This window comes from Macaca mulatta, chromosome 2 (assembly GCF_049350105.2).
Source record: "Macaca mulatta isolate MMU2019108-1 chromosome 2, T2T-MMU8v2.0, whole genome shotgun sequence".
NCBI classification, from domain to species: Eukaryota; Metazoa; Chordata; class Mammalia; order Primates; family Cercopithecidae; genus Macaca; species Macaca mulatta.
Window position 1 is genome coordinate 171,158,179 of NC_133407.1, and position 15,722 is coordinate 171,173,900.

At 38.4% G+C, this 15,722-nt stretch overlaps 1 protein-coding gene across 2 annotated transcripts in view; it reads left to right on the top strand.

Annotated features, from left to right (window-relative positions):
• BTLA (B and T lymphocyte associated) overlaps positions 1 to 15,722 on the top strand; it is a 36,551-nt gene that overhangs the window by 11,687 nt on the left and 9,142 nt on the right. For both annotated transcript variants that reach the window (XM_015129863.3, XM_001104281.5), the window contains one exon: positions 8,783 to 9,097. In XM_015129863.3, the coding sequence (XP_014985349.2) occupies positions 8,783 to 9,097 (315 nt within the window). The remainder of the gene's footprint in view (positions 1 to 8,782; positions 9,098 to 15,722) is intronic.

The following is a 15,722-nucleotide window of genomic DNA, read 5'->3' on the forward strand; positions in this document are numbered from 1 at the left end:
AAATGATGATATTATACTGTGATAATGAGAGGAGGACCAAGTTTGCCAGGGGGTTGGCTTGGAAGAAGAAAGAGATTTATCTTCCCCCATGAAGCCTCTCCTGATTGACCCAGCGAGAAAGACTATCGTCCTCGTGAGGGATTTGAAAGCACTGAGAGATTATATCATATCCTAGATAATCAAACAAAAATCTAATGGCAAAATTGAAAAGTAATGTAAGACTTTCAGCTTCTTCTTTATGCTAGAAACTGTCTTGTTACTAATGTGTCAAGGACAGTGGGATATCCACACTCCTAGGTGTGAACAAGTGGGTCCACTGTCTGTACTGAATTTAAAAACAACTAAAAGTTGGTTTCCTTTTTTTTTTTTTTTTGACACGGAGTTTCGCTCTTGTTGCCTAGGCTAGAGTGCAATGGCATGATCTCGGCTCACTACAACCTCCGCCTCCTGGGTTCAATCAATTCTCCTGCCTCAGCCTCTTGAGTAGCTGGGATTACAGGAGTGCGCCACCACGCCCAGCTACTTTTGTATTTCTTTATAGAGACAGGATTTCTCCATATTGGTTAGGCTGGTCTTGAACTCCTGACCTCAGGTGATCCACCCGTCCTGGCCTCCCAAAGTGCTGGGATTAAGGCATGAGCCACTGCACCCAGCCGGTTTCCTTTTAATTATCACTATATACTAGCAAATATGAACCATGTCAGAGGTGAAATATTTACCCTTCAAATATTTTTGGTCTAAGTTCTAAATACTGTGGTTACTGTTGAGTTTTATAATATATATGTAAACTTCAAATTAGCACAGTTGTAGTATATATCTTTTGACAAACTTTGCATTCTACTTGCAAGTTAACTCAGAGAACTTCCCAGTTATAGAGCTGGTCTTGGAGGTATACAATTCAGCTACTTGTGTTCATTTTGATAGTAAATTTATAATGTCCAGGATCTCTCCAGTTTCCTCCAGGGACACTTTGTGCCCTCAGTCTCGGTGGTACTACATACTCCAGTCTTTCAACATTCAGTTTTAAATAAACAACAGTACCACAGAGAATGCTGAGACAAAGAAGCAGCACAGGAGCTGTTTCATTTTTGTCATTTGGTGCAAACGTCTTGAATTTTTATTTGTGTTTAAAATTTAAAACAGTGAAAAGGGTACAAATTGTGATATATACCATTTTCGGCTTGGCAACTTTATTTCATGCATGAAATGTTAGATTGATTAATATTTTTACAATTGAAATGTATTTTTAAAATATTGTTTTAAAACTAAAGAAGAAATCAAGAAAATAAAACTTTAGTGTTACAATTTAGTAGTTACCTAAATTGTATCTTTGTAGAATTTCATTTTTAATACAACTCATTGATTAGTTATTGGACAATTATTTATATAAACTTATATCAGACTATAACTAAAGAATCAAAGTTCATACTGTTTAGGTGGATATAAAAATGATTGAATAATTACCTGTGCATTTTTCCTTTTTAGTATTTTAATATTTTTTTAAACATTTTTTAATTTGCATGGTTTTATACATGAAGTTCAACACAAGACAATGTTCATTATCTATATTTCTTTTCTGGCCATTTTATTACTTGTTTCATCTCATGATTATTTCTGAAAATATTTTTATGTATAGAGAAAGGGGTTGCTCAAAATGATGTACTCTGGACCTAAAATAAAATATAATCGGTACCACCTGAACGTGGAATATACCTACCACTAGTGGTTTTGATAAAAATTTTTAAAATGAAAGAATTCCTAAACCTATAGTGACTTAACAAGGGATATTTCATTATACAAGAGCCTGGAGGGAAGTAGAAGTTTTTATTTTTTGTTTGTTTATTTGTTTGTTTGTTGAGAGAGAGTCTCCCTCTGTCGCCCAGGCTGGAGTGCAGTGGCGCGATCTTGGCTCACTGCAAGCTCCGCCTCCCGGGTTCACGTCATTCTCCTGCCTCAGCCTCCCAGTAGCTGGGACTACAGGTGCCCACCACCACGCCCGGCTGATTTTTTGTATTTTTAGTAGAGACGGGTTTCACCGTGTTGGCCAGGATGGTCTCGATCTCCTGACTTTGGGATCCGCCCGCCTTGGCCTCCCAAGGTGCTGGGACCACAGGCTTGAGCCACCACGCTGGGCCAGAAGTTTTTATTCTTTTACTGCATGTATTTATTTTAATTATGTTTAGCATTGAAAATTTCCTATCATCAGACATGAATGCTTGAGAAAAACAGCAGAGATAATAAGAGCAAGAATAAAAATAACTGATAGCTCCCACTATTTGGGAGGCTGAGGCAGGAGAACTGCTTGAACCCGGGAGGTGGAGGTTGCAGTGAGAGGAGATCGCGCCATTGCACTCCAGCCTGGGCAACAAGAGCAAAACTCCATCTCAAAAAAATAAATAAATAAAAAATGAGATAAAATAACTGGTCGTTGGAAGTTGAGTAACAGCCAAAAGCAACTGTCATAGTTATTCCTCTTTAGGAAATATTTATTTGATAAGACAAACTTTTGGGGGATAGCTTTGTGTGTCCTGAGTATCATATGATGGATATTCATAATTCAGAACAGGCGAAAAGGAGTGTTAACAAGCTTGTCAGATGGACAATTAGAATTGTGTCGACGGGGCCCGGCGGCTCACGCCTATAATCTCAGCACTTTGGGAGCAGAGGTGGGTGGATCACCCGAGGTCAGGAGTTCGAGACCAGCCTGGCTAACATGGCGAAACCCCGTTTCTACTAAAAATACAAAAATTAGCTGGACATGGTTGTGGGCGCCTGTAATCCCAGCCACCTGGGAGGCTGAGGCAGGAGAATCGCTTGAACCCGGGAGGCGCAGGCTGCAGTGAGCCGAAATTGTGTCACTATACTCCAGCCTGGGCAAGAGTGAGACTCCATCTCAAAAAATATATAAATTAAAAAAAAAAAAGAATTGTGCTATTTGTCTCAGTGGTCATTTTTACACTATAAACATCAGTGTTAGCCTCTGAGAGATAGGAAGTATTATAATACCTTGTTTGTGCACAGAGAGAGTCCTCTTGATTTTAATGCCTATTTGCAAGCCTGCATTCATCATCGGTTCATTCCTCCATTCAAGAAAAATTCCTGTGCCAGTCAGTATGATTGTGAATGGTCATTATCCTGCTGATAAGAATATTTAGGAACTGCAATGTTTCCATAATCCCGTTGTGAATCAGTGACGTCACCAACTCAGAAAGCTGGCTCTTTTCTCCAGCCCTAACCCACTTTGTGCACTGCTCCGGAGCATACAGTCACGAAAGACAGAACTTGAAGTGATGTCTAATTGCGCCACTAACATCAAGTGATAGCCCTGTGGCTAAATAGAAAGGTAATATATTGTGATAGAAATAGAAATTGCAGGCTAAAAGTGATTTCATAGTTTCAGTCACACATTGAGGAAGGTGAAGTTGTGTGTGTTAGTGTGGTCAGGGGGTGGTGAGTGAGAACTTTCTTACTTTTACAGCTCAACGCTTTCATCTTATTTTGAAGAAACTGAGGACCAGCAAAACTGGGGGACTATCTTCAAATTCGCTCAATGTGTTAGCATTTGAAACAGACATGTTCAAAGGAATAGTCTCATTTTTAGCTATTTCCATGTCCTTTATGAATATCCCCCAAAATTAGGCATTGTATTTTTTCATGGTGGATAAGCAAAGTTTAAACTCCTGCCTAATGCTTATTCCATTTGTTCTGAAACAACCGGTGGTCTCCATGTCATCATGTCAGAAAACCATGATCTAGTTGTGTATCAATGATCTAAATCTATCATGAGATTCCTGGTCTCTAAGACTTTTCCGTTCCATTTCCTCACTCTTAAAATACCTCCCCTGTCCCATGCACTGCTCTGATTGCCAAAGGGCTACTCATTTACCGAGGTTCAGCTCAAGTATTGCCCTTCCATGAAGCTTTGTTCCAGCTGAAGTTAACCTTCTGCAGACCCATGCAAAGTTGTTTGTACCTCTGGTTTGTTTTTTTGTTTTTTTAGAGTCTCACTCAATTGCCCAGGCTGGATGGCATGATCTTGGCTCACTGCAACATCCAACTCCCTGGTTCAAGCAATTCTCCTGCCTCAACCTCCTGAGTAGCTGGGATTACAGGCATGTACCACCACACCTGGCTAATTTTTGTATTTTTAGTAAAGATGGTGTTTCACCATGTTGGTCAGGCTGGTCTTAAACTCCTGACCTCAGGTGATCCACCTGCCACAGCCTCCCAAAGTGCTAGGATTACAGGCATGAGCCACCATGCCCAGCCTTGTTTGTACCTCTTTACAGTGTTATATAACACTCTCCCAATTGTCATTCATTTTTATTTCCCATTAGAAGGCAAGCTCCACAAATGCAGACATCCTGTCCGATTCATTCCTAGGCTTCCTAACAACCAGCATGCAAGGACCCTCAAGCCTTGCTTTCAGCTCAGTAAACTGAAAGAACAAAGAGTGGTATATAGTAAATTTATTCTAGAAAGGTGTCCTCTGGCCGATGTGGTGGCTCACGCCTGTAATCCCAGCACTTTGGGAGGCCAAGATGAGCTGATCACCTGATGTGAAACCCTATCTTTACTAAAAATACAAAATTAGCTGGGCCTGATGGCTCATGCCTGTAATCCTAGTTACTCAGGAGGCTAAGGCAGGATAATCACTTGAACCTGGGAGGCAGAGATTGCGGTGAGCCGAGATCGTGCCATTACATTCCAGCCTGTGCAACAAGAGTGAAACTCTGTCTCAAAAAAAAAAAAAGAAAGAAAGAAAAGAAAAGAAAGGAAAAGAAAGGAAAAGAAGGGAAAAGAAAGGAAAAGAAAAGAAAGGTGCCCTCATTGTTAGATACTCCCGCCTTACCAATTAAATGGTAAACTCTTTGAGGGTAAAAGATCTTTGTCTATAACCATCTCATTGTTTTTCATAACTCTAGCACAGACTTATAGGCTCCATAAACTGTTATTGACTTATCCAAGAAAATTAAAAAGGAAGTTAGGAGGCTGAGGGAGTCTGTTAATTTCAGGGAGAGGAACGGGCTTCTGGAAACAAGAGTTTCACTTGACCTTTCTGCCTCTGGCCTTCTTACTTTTGTGTTGTAAGTCTAACCACATTCAGGTACACTTCCTTTTGGTAAAATATTTTACCCTTTCTCTTCATTTTTTTGAAAACCTCATCCTTATAACTTACCTTTCAGTTTGGTTTCATTTTAGTTCTGAACTTTTGGAAGCAACTGAATTAGGAAGTCTTAAAGTGAACTTGTTTGAGGTCTCAGAGCAGTTAAAAGTAAGTAAATATTAAGAGGTTCTAAAAGTTTTCTGCAGGTCCTTTTTCTCACTCTGATTCCTGGAAACTCAATCAAGTTTGTATTAATCTGAGCAGAGATTAATGAGATGTGAGCAGGAAAGGTTTTTAAGTAGGATGTGAGTGAAAGCTATATTAGGTGTAAGAAAATAGATACAATGAGAATATTTATGCTGGCAAGGAGGGTGTAGAAATGAGGTGAAACCTTGTTCTGGATAGACATGTATGTGAAACTCAGGGTCAAAAGTTGCTCCTTGGTTCAACATCTGACAAGCTGTGTGATCACAGGCAAGGCCTTTATCTGTCTTTGTATTTAAAAGAGAGTTTTGGCTATAATCTCTGTTACGCTTATGTCATTATAATGTATGATACTGTAAATCTATTCAGAAGAATGCATGAAAATGAGTGAAATAAATAAATGAAGGAGATGGATTAGACATATTGCTAAGGGGGGGGATAGTTCAAAACATAGAAATAAAGGCTAAGAAAGAACTGTAAGAGTGGAGAAAAAATAATTTAAAAGAAAATACTTTTAGGATCATGTGCTTAGCCTTAACTTTACTGGAAAATAAAAAAATACAAATCAACACAAAGTGCAAAACTAAAGGGAAATGAAGAACAAGCCATTGGAAACTGGAGTAAAGGCCGTCCTTGTCATACAGTTCCTAAGAACTTGGTGGAAGTGGATCTATGTCTTAGGACTTTACGGAAAGCAGAAATTAAGAGCAATAATTTAGGATATCTGGTGGAAGAAATATCTAAGCCTCAAAGCATTTAGGCTGCTGTGTGGCTACTTTTAACTGCTTACAGTAAGAGGCAGGAGGGGAAAAAATGACTTAAACATGGAATTTATAATTAAAAGAGAAGCAGAATAGAAAGACTTGGAAAACTCACTGCCTAGCCATATAAAAAGTGAAAAGGCATGTTTGGGAGAAAATACTAAGGGTGTGGCCTAGTGACCATTGTTAAAGCGATTAATAGGGATAGAAGGGAGTGTAGTACTATTCAAGAAGTTGTGGAAAAAGGCCCTGAAGGCATTTCAAAGCCTTTGAGGCTGCCCCTCCCATCATAGGCTCAGAGCTCAGAGGGCAAATTGGTTTCAGAGGAAACTGGAGTGCCTTTTACAGGCTTGCTGCCCAGATCTGCCGCAGGTTTCTGCTCTCTGAATCAATGTACTTTGTAATCTCCCCCACCCTTAAGAAGGTTCTTTATAATCTCCCCCAACCTTAAGAAGGTTCTTTGTAATCTCCCCAACCTTGAGAATGTACTTTGTGAGATCATCCCTTGCCCCCAAAACATTGCTCTTAACTCCACCGCCTATCCCAAAACCTGTAAGAACTAATGATAATCCCACCATACTTTGCCGACTCTCTTTTTGGACTGGGCCCGCCTGCACCCAGGTGAAATAAACAGCCTTGTGGCTTACACAAAGCCGTTTGGTGATCTCTTCACACGGACACGTGAGACACTGTCTTAGTCTGTTTTCTGCTACTATAACTGAATACCTGAGATTGGATAATTTATGAATCATGGAAGTTTTACTTGGCTCATGGCTCTGTAGGCTGAGAAGTCCAGAGAAGGGTGGGGGAGATTACAAAGTACCAGCACAGTGCTCCTTGGCTGCTCCGGCTATGGCTCAAGTGAACCCAGGTGCAGTTCAACCCACTACTCCGTAAGGTGCAACTGGTAAACCTTGGTGGCAAGCACTTGTTAAGTGTGCAGGCTAGCAGAATGCAAGAAGCGTGGGCCACAACTTCCTCCATGTAGATTTCAAAGGATGTTGTGGACAGCCTGAGGGCCCAGGAAGAGTCCACTCCCATGGCAGTGCCTAGTGGAGGCATGGGAGTGGACCTCCACTGAGACCTGAGAACTGTGGAGCTATTAGCCTGAAGCATTAGCCTGGGAGAGCGCAAGCAGGAGTCTCTAACTTGTGAGTGCTGAAGCATCAACCAAGGCCAGCAATGCCATTTTATTTCTCTATTGGGTTTTGGACTTACTTGGGACCTGTTACTTTTTCTCCCTTTTGGAATGGGAATATCTATCTTATATCTGTCCTACTACTGTATTTCTCATTTTTGCCTATTTCTCCCTTTTGGAATGGGAATATCTATCTTATATCTGTCCTACTACTGTATTTCTCATTTTTGCCTATTTCTCCCTTTTGGAATGGGAATATCTATCTTATATCTGTCCTACTACTGTATTTTGGAAGTAGATAACTTGTTTTGATTTCACAGGATCATAGTTGGAGGGAATATGCTTCACAGTGAATTGTGCCTTGAATCTTACCTATATCTGATTTAGATAAGACTCTGAATTTGGCACTTTGAGTTGATTCTGGAATAAATTAAAACTTTTGGGGCTATTGAGATGGAATGAATGTATTTTGTATGTGAAAAGAACATGAGTTTTGGGGGACCAGGGACAGAATGCTATAGTTTGAATGCCCCCTCCAAAATTCATATTGAAATTTTATTGCCATTGTAATGAGCAATTAAAGGTTCCATGAGATGGAACCTTTAAGACATCAGTAGATTATGAATGTATTAATGCCCTTATTGTAGGAATAGATTAGTTATCATGGGAGTGGGTGCCTGATAAAAGGATAAATTTTGGTCCCCATTTTTCTCTGTCTTGTGTGCTCCCTTCCACCTTCTGCTTTCTGTCATGAGATAATGCAGCACAAAGGCCTCTGCTAGATGCTGCACCATGCTCTTGGACTTCTCAGCCTACAGAGCCATGAGCCAAGTAAAACTTCCATGATTCATAAATTATCCAATCTCAGGTATTCGGTTATAGTAGCAGAAAACAGACTAAGACAGTGTCTCACGTGTCCGTGTGAAGAGATCACCAAACGGCTTTGTGTGAGCCACAAGGCTGTTTATTTCACCTGGGTGCAGGCGGGCCGAGTCCAAAAAGAGAGTCGGCAAAATGTGGTGGGATTATCATTAGTTCTTATAGGTTTGGGGATAGGCGGTGGAGTTAAGAGCAATGTTTTGGGGGCAAGGGGTGATCTCACAAAGTACATTCTCAAGGTTGGGGAGATTACAAAGAACCTTTTTAAGGTTGGGGGAGATTATAAAGAACCTTCTTAAGGATGGGGGAGATTACAAAGTACATTGATCAGTTAGGGTGGGGCAGAAACAAATCACAATGGTGGAACGTCATCAGTTAAGACTATTTTCACTTCTTTTGTGGATCTTCAGTTGCTTCAGGCCATCTGGATGTATACATGTAAGTCACTGGGGATATGATGGCTTAGCTTGGGCTCGGAGGTCTGACAGAGGATTAAATGATTTATTTCACCTTTTAAACATATTTATTATGTGCCTAATAAGTATGAGACATTCTGCTAGTGAGGCTTAATTACTAGAAATTGGGGAATTGTTTTTGAAAATTACCAAATAATGCTTGAGAACTAATGAAGTCACATATATATGGTACTTCCAGAAGAACATATTTGATTTTAGTTTTGTTTTTATCTTTTAGGCAAAGAATCATGCGATGTACAACTTTATATAAAGAGACAATCCTATCACTCCATCTTCGCAGGAGATCCCTTTAAACTAGAATGCCCTGTGAAATACTGTGCTCACAGGCCTCAAGTGACTTGGTGCAAGCTCAATGGAACAACATGTGTAAAACTTGAAGGTAGACACACAAGTTGGAAACAAGAGAAGAACCTTTCATTTTTTATTCTGCATTTTGAACCAGTGCTTCCTAGTGACAATGGGTCATACCGCTGTTCTGCAAATTTTCTGTCTGCTATCATTGAAAGCCACTCAACAACTCTTTATGTGACAGGTGAGTTCTCAATATCTAGATCATCTGATATTTTTCTCATAATGTTTCCAGGGAGAGGGTGATTCAGTTTCTCAAGTGATTATTTAGAAAGTCAATTCCCATAGCACATCTGAAATCTGCTACACCTCACAGATTGTTATGTGCCAGTGTGTACATATGTATGTGTATGTGTGTGTTTGAGATGAGTGAGATAGAGGAGAGTAGAGAAATAGATAATAAAAGTTATTGTTTTTGACTTTAGGGATTATAAAATTTATTTCATAAGTCTAAAAGTAGACCACTGAAATATCGAAAAAATTATAAAGTGAATACCTATAGGTGCTAATAGCTCTGTGATTCTTTGTCTTTGGTTTTTTTTCTTTTCTTTTCTTTTCTTTTTTTCCCATTTTTCTGTTCTTTACTTTTGTTCATTACAATTTCTTGAATTTATGTTTGTGGTGCTTCAGCAGTTACACACTTCTTAATAGTTCACAGTTTGTTTAGAGGAAAAACAGCAAACAACTAACCTGGCTTCCTAATGATTTTCTGGGAATATTCAGAGCTTCATCTCTCTCCCCTGTTCCCCGACAGAGGCCTTTAATGTGCTTTGACAACTAAGGAAGGACAGATAGAAGTTAAGCTGGGGGAAACCAAGCTGAATAAAACATGAAAAAATACATAGAGAGGGGAGTAAGTGAGAGTAAAAAACATTTGGTTTATAAAAATTTTATAGCCAACATCATATTCAGTGGTGAAAGGCTTAGAGCTTTCCCCCCTAAGAGCAGGAACAAGACGTGGATTCTCGCTTTTGCCATTTCAATTTAACATTAAACTGCAAGTTCTAGCCAGAGCAAATAGGCAAGAACAGGAAATAAAAGGTATCTAACTTAGAAAAAAAGAAGTAAAACTTTATTCACAGATGGCATGAACTTACGTGTAGAAAAATTCTTAAAAATTTATTTAAAACTATTAAAGCTAATACATGAATTTAGCAATTCCACATGATACAGGATCAACACACAAAAATCAGTGATATTTCTGTACACTAGCAATAAACAATCCACAAAGAAAATTAAGGAAACAGTTCCATTTACCATAGCATCAAAAAGAATAAAATATTTAAGAATAAATTTAACCAAAGAGGTACAAGAGTTGTACACTGAACAAAGAAAACATGGCTGAAAGAAATTCAAGAATATGTAAATAAATACAAAGACATTCTGTATTCATGGACTGAAAGATGTAATATTGCAAAGATAGCAATATTCCCCAAGGTGATCTGCAGATTCAATGCGGTTCCACTAAAATCCTAACAGCTTTTTCTTGCTATTGCAGAAATAAAAAAGCTGATCCTAAAATTCACAGTGAGTTGCAACAGACCCAGAATTGCCAAAACACTCTTGAAAAAGAACAAAATTGAAGCTAAGACTTCCCTATTTCAAAACTTACTACAAAATGACAGTAAAAAAAAAAAAAAACACAGTAGAACTGTCATATGGATAGACAAAGAGATCAATGCAAATAGAATTCCGAGTCCAGAATAAACTCCACATATCTGTAGTCAATTGATTTTTGATAAGGGTGCCAAGATTTTTCAGTGGGTAAAGAATAGTCTCAATAAATGGTGCCAGGATAATTGGATATTCATATGTAAAAGAATGAATTTGAACCCTCATCTCACACCATATTTTAAGAAATCAAAATGTCAGAGATTTAAGTAGAAGAGCTAAAACTATAAAAACTACATTATATAAAACAATAAAACTCTGGTTTCTTAGGAGAAAACATAGGGATAAATGTTTCTGATCTTGGATTTAGTAGTGCTTTCTTAGATATGATTACAAAAGCGTAATCAACAATAACACCAAAAATAGATAAATTGGACTTCATAAAAATTAAACACTTGTTCATCAAAAGACACTAAAATTCAACAACAAATAGACTGGCAACCTAATTTTAGAATGAGCAAAGGACTTGAATAGACATTTCATCAAAGAAAATACATAAATGGCCAATAAACATGTGAAAAAAAATGCTCCATGTCATTAGTTACTGGAGATTTGCAAATCAAAACCACAATGAAAACCCACTTCATACCCATTGAATGACTAGAATAAAAAAAAAAATAGAAAATAAGAAGTGTTAGCAAGGATGTGAAGAAATAGAAACCCCATCCATTGCTGATGAGAATGTAAAATGGTGCAGTAACTTTAGAAAGTGGTCTAACAGTTCTTCAAAAGATAAAACCTAGTTGTCACAGTACCCAGTAATTCTATTCCTAGGTAAATATTCAAATGAAGTTAAAATATCTGTTCACACAAATCCTTGTGCGTGAATGTTTATCACAGCACTATTCACAATAGCCAAAAGATGGAAACAACCTAAATGTTCAACTGATGAATGGATAAAGGAAATGTAGTTTATCCACACATGGAATATTATTCAGTCATGAAAAGGAATGAAGTACTAACGTATGTTACAACATTGATGAACCTCAGAAGCATTATGCTAAGTAAAAGAAGATGTACACAAAAGTTTACATATGATGTGATTCTGTTTATATGAAATGTCCAAAATAGGCAAATCCATAGAGACAGAAAATAAATTGGTGGTTGCCAGGGGCTGAGGAAATAAAGAATGTGGCATGACTACTTAATAGGTAGAAGGTTTCCTTTTGGGGTGATGAATATGTTCTTTTTTTTTTTTTTTTTTTTTTTTTTTTTTTTTTGAGACGGAGTCTCACGCTGTTGCCCAGGCTGGAGTGCAGTGGCGCGATCTCGGCTCACTGCAAGCTCCGCCTCCTGGGTTCACGCCATTCTACTGCCTCAGCCTCCTGAGTAGCTAGGACTACAGGCGCCCGCCACCGCGCCCGGCTAATTTTTTGTATTTTTAGTAGAGACGGGGTTTCACTGTGGTCTCGATCTCCTGACCTTGTGATCCGCCCGCCTCGGCCTCCCAAAGTGCTGGGATTACAGGCTTGAGCCACCGCACCCGGCGATGAATATGTTCTGAATCTAGATCGTAGTCATGTTTACACAACATTGTGAATATCTTAAATGCCATCTAATTGTACATTTTAAATGATTAAAATGGTAATTTTTGTGTTATATGTATTTTACCACAATAAAAATATATTTGGATCAAAAAAGAGCGCCCTTTAATTATAAGAAATAAGGTGGAGTTTCTTTCGTTGCTCATAAATTGACCCTTATGGTTATTGGGAAGAAAAATTTCAAAAGAGGGTTATTGCAATGGTAGCATGGCTGAACTCTAGATGCACCCTCATACAGTTTAGTTCCTTTATGGACATCATTCACTTGAATGCATACATTTTACAACTGTTCTTTTTAACGTTAATTTATTACTTTATATGCTTACTTTTGAGTGTCTTGCAACTCCCCCAAATTAGCATAATGAAAGAACCCATTTAAATTCTTTTAAAATGCTTTAAGTCAGTTTAAAATTTCTTACAGGAGCCCCATGAAAAAATGCAGAGCATTTTAGTGATAGCAGCAACCTTCAATTATGAAATATAGAAATATAGAAGAAATCGATGGCAGAGTTAGGGACTCCGCTTTTGCAAATACAGCGTCAAGCTCAGTGCTAGTTACTTGTGACCATCCATGCACTGGCTGATAAACCCCTTCAGGATGGAGGCTGTGTCTTAAACATCTTTGCTCTGTATGATGGATGTCAGGGTACCTGGAACATGGTAGGGGCTCACTAAATATTTCTTTGTAAATGAATTAAAGAATATAGTATATGCAAAGCACAAACATTGTCTTCATCAACCTGGAGAAGCCTATATTAAGGATGTATGGAATGAACACCTTCTAGAAATAATTGCATTATTAATTCACATTAATGAGACAAAATATTGAAATTTTAACAAATACTGTTTTGTAAACAGGCAAAATAAATTACAAAAATAAGGAAAATCTGCAAAATGTTAATTCTAGAATGATATATACTATTGAATAAATAAGTGCTATTAACTACTTTATATAATATATTAACATAATGTATAATAAAATTAAATGTTGAGGCATTGAGTCTACCTTTCTTGGAAGAGAAGCCGTCTTGTGTAATTCAGTCTTTCTTTATGGGAACTAATCTACTTCTATACGAGAGATGAATTTAGCCAAGGTCAGATGCAAGGTCAGAAGTTAATTAATTGCGATACAAAAGTCTGTTACACAAAAGTAACTTTACAATTTCAGCTCTATCCCATATTTGGGTCATTCATGACAACTAAAGATAGTCTATAGTTTGTAAAGTGCATAAAGGTGCCTATTCTAGGGATCAAGTTGGGGCTGAGATTAGGATCAACAGTCTATCTATTTTGTGGAGGAAAGAGCCCAACTTTAGGGGAAAGGGAATAACATTCCCTCCTAATTCCTGTGCCCTGGGGGTTTTATGGAACAAAGTACCGGAAGTATGAAGTGGTGAAAGAGAAAGTCTAAGAGCTAAATAGGAGACATGAAGGGCCTTGTCAGTTTTTTTTCGAACATTTCAACTCCTAGTTTCCTACTCACCTACCCTTCTTATCACTCCCTTCTTTATCAGTTTGTTAATTAATGCTCTTGATCCTTATGGAAAATCCCAGAGAATTTTCTTTGCTTCCTACTCTTGTCTCTCCACAACATTCCACTCTGTCATGTGTTTCCTCCAATTGCTTCTATGAGCATCTCACACCATCATCATCTTCCTTCTAAATAATTCCAATAAATTCTATGATTGGACTCTTTGTCTTTAGTGTTTCCCCATTTTGGTCCATTTCAGCCAAATACATTTAATTTACCTCATGTCCTTCGTAACACCACTCTCTTGCATAGCATCCCCAGTGCTCACAATATTCGGCTCATCTTTGTTAACCAGCACTCAAAGTCTTCCAGAGTTTGATCCCACCACCTTTCTAGATTGTTTCTGCATTCCATATAGAGCCTCTCAACTCTAGCCTAATGGCCTTATTTGCCATAACCACATCTTCATCATAGCCCTGCCTATGCTGCTCTTGCCACTTGTAGAGCACCCATTCATCTGTCTCCACCTATGGAAATTCTACCCCTCCTTTCAATCTCAGCTCATTTTCCAAGTTCTTACGAAAGCCTTTCATGATCACCTGAAGGGAAGGGATCAATCCCTTTTACCAATTTGTATGCCATTTAAGGTCTGTGCCTCTCATTTATCATTTCCTTTCACTGTAGTAATGTGTGGAAATGTGTTTTAGGTCCCATGAAAGATTATAATGTCTTGGAAGGCAGGAATTTGTGGAATATTTCTTTTTTTTTTCCTACTTCCTTCACTAAAGGTAAATTGTTTAGGAATTAACTTTAATTTAAACTCTGTGTGAATTTAAAACTAATTTAATCTAGGTGTGCATTTTTCTTCAGTAAAGCGGTGAAAACAAAAATAACAGGGAGGGTCAAAGAAAAATTCTTTTTCCTTCTGAACCTGAAAGTGCTTAGTGAACCAAGTATAAGGTGAGGAGAAAAATATATTTTGGAAATAAGTTTAAGGACCATGCTTTTCATAAAGAAATTTTGGAGGTCTGATAAAAAATATTTTATTTTTTCCTGTGAAATATATTTCCAAAGTGATTTTTGGACATTTTCTTGTTTTTGTATGTGACCCTCTTTTGCTGTTTATGTTCAAGTTAAAAGTTCATGTAAGAACAGGTCTGTGACAGTGTTGGGGCTTGGATGCTCTTGGGAAAGCACTATTCTCCCAAAACGAAGAAAAGCATCTTGTAAAACAAGCCAAAGTCCTAGGGGAAAAGTTGACAGAGCTGGGGAACAGTCATTGAAACATCCATTGGCCTGCCACTTCACCCTTCCCAAACTTCCTTTCGTCAGTTTCTGATTAAGAACTTCCCCAAGGCTGGGCATGGTTGCTCACGCCTGTAATCCCAGCACTTTGGGAGGCCGAGGCGGACAAATCACTTGAGGTCAGGGGTTTGAGACCAGCCTGGTTAACATGCTGAAACCCTATCTCTACTAAAAATATAAAAAATTAGCTGTACATGGTGGCAGGCACCTGTAATCCCAACTACTCAGAAGGCTAAAGCAGGAGAATCACTTGAACCCAGGAGGTGGAGGCTGCAGTGAATCGAGATTGCACCACTGCACTCCAGCCTGGGTGATAGAGCGAGACTCCGTCTCAAAAAAAAAAAAGAAAAATGAAAAAAGAACTTCCTCAAAATGTGATCATTATCTGTGGCAGGAAAGTGGGTGTGAAGTGAGAGGGCAGGAAGTCCTTGTGGACTTCCACCCTGATTTGGAGTACCTGCTGAATGTGCCTCTTTTTATTCCAGGTGTCAAGAGGTATCATTGTACAGGCTATACTGTGTCCTTATGCTTAAGGAATGGGGAAGAGGAGATCAAAGCAGATAGACGAAGATTGTGTTGTATTTACAGTCTTTCAGTGAGCTTCAAAATAAGCCCAGGAATTTACTTTGTGTCAATAATCTTGGGGTGATGTTCCACAAATGATGCTAACTTATCTTGAGATGGATTGTTGGATTCTCTGGTAGTGTGCAAACACTGGAATCCTCCCCAAGGCTAGCTCTGGTTTTGGACATATGCAAGTGTACACTCTCATCATTTTCTCAATCAATTTCAGTTCTTTTTCTTGTTTCTCTATTTCA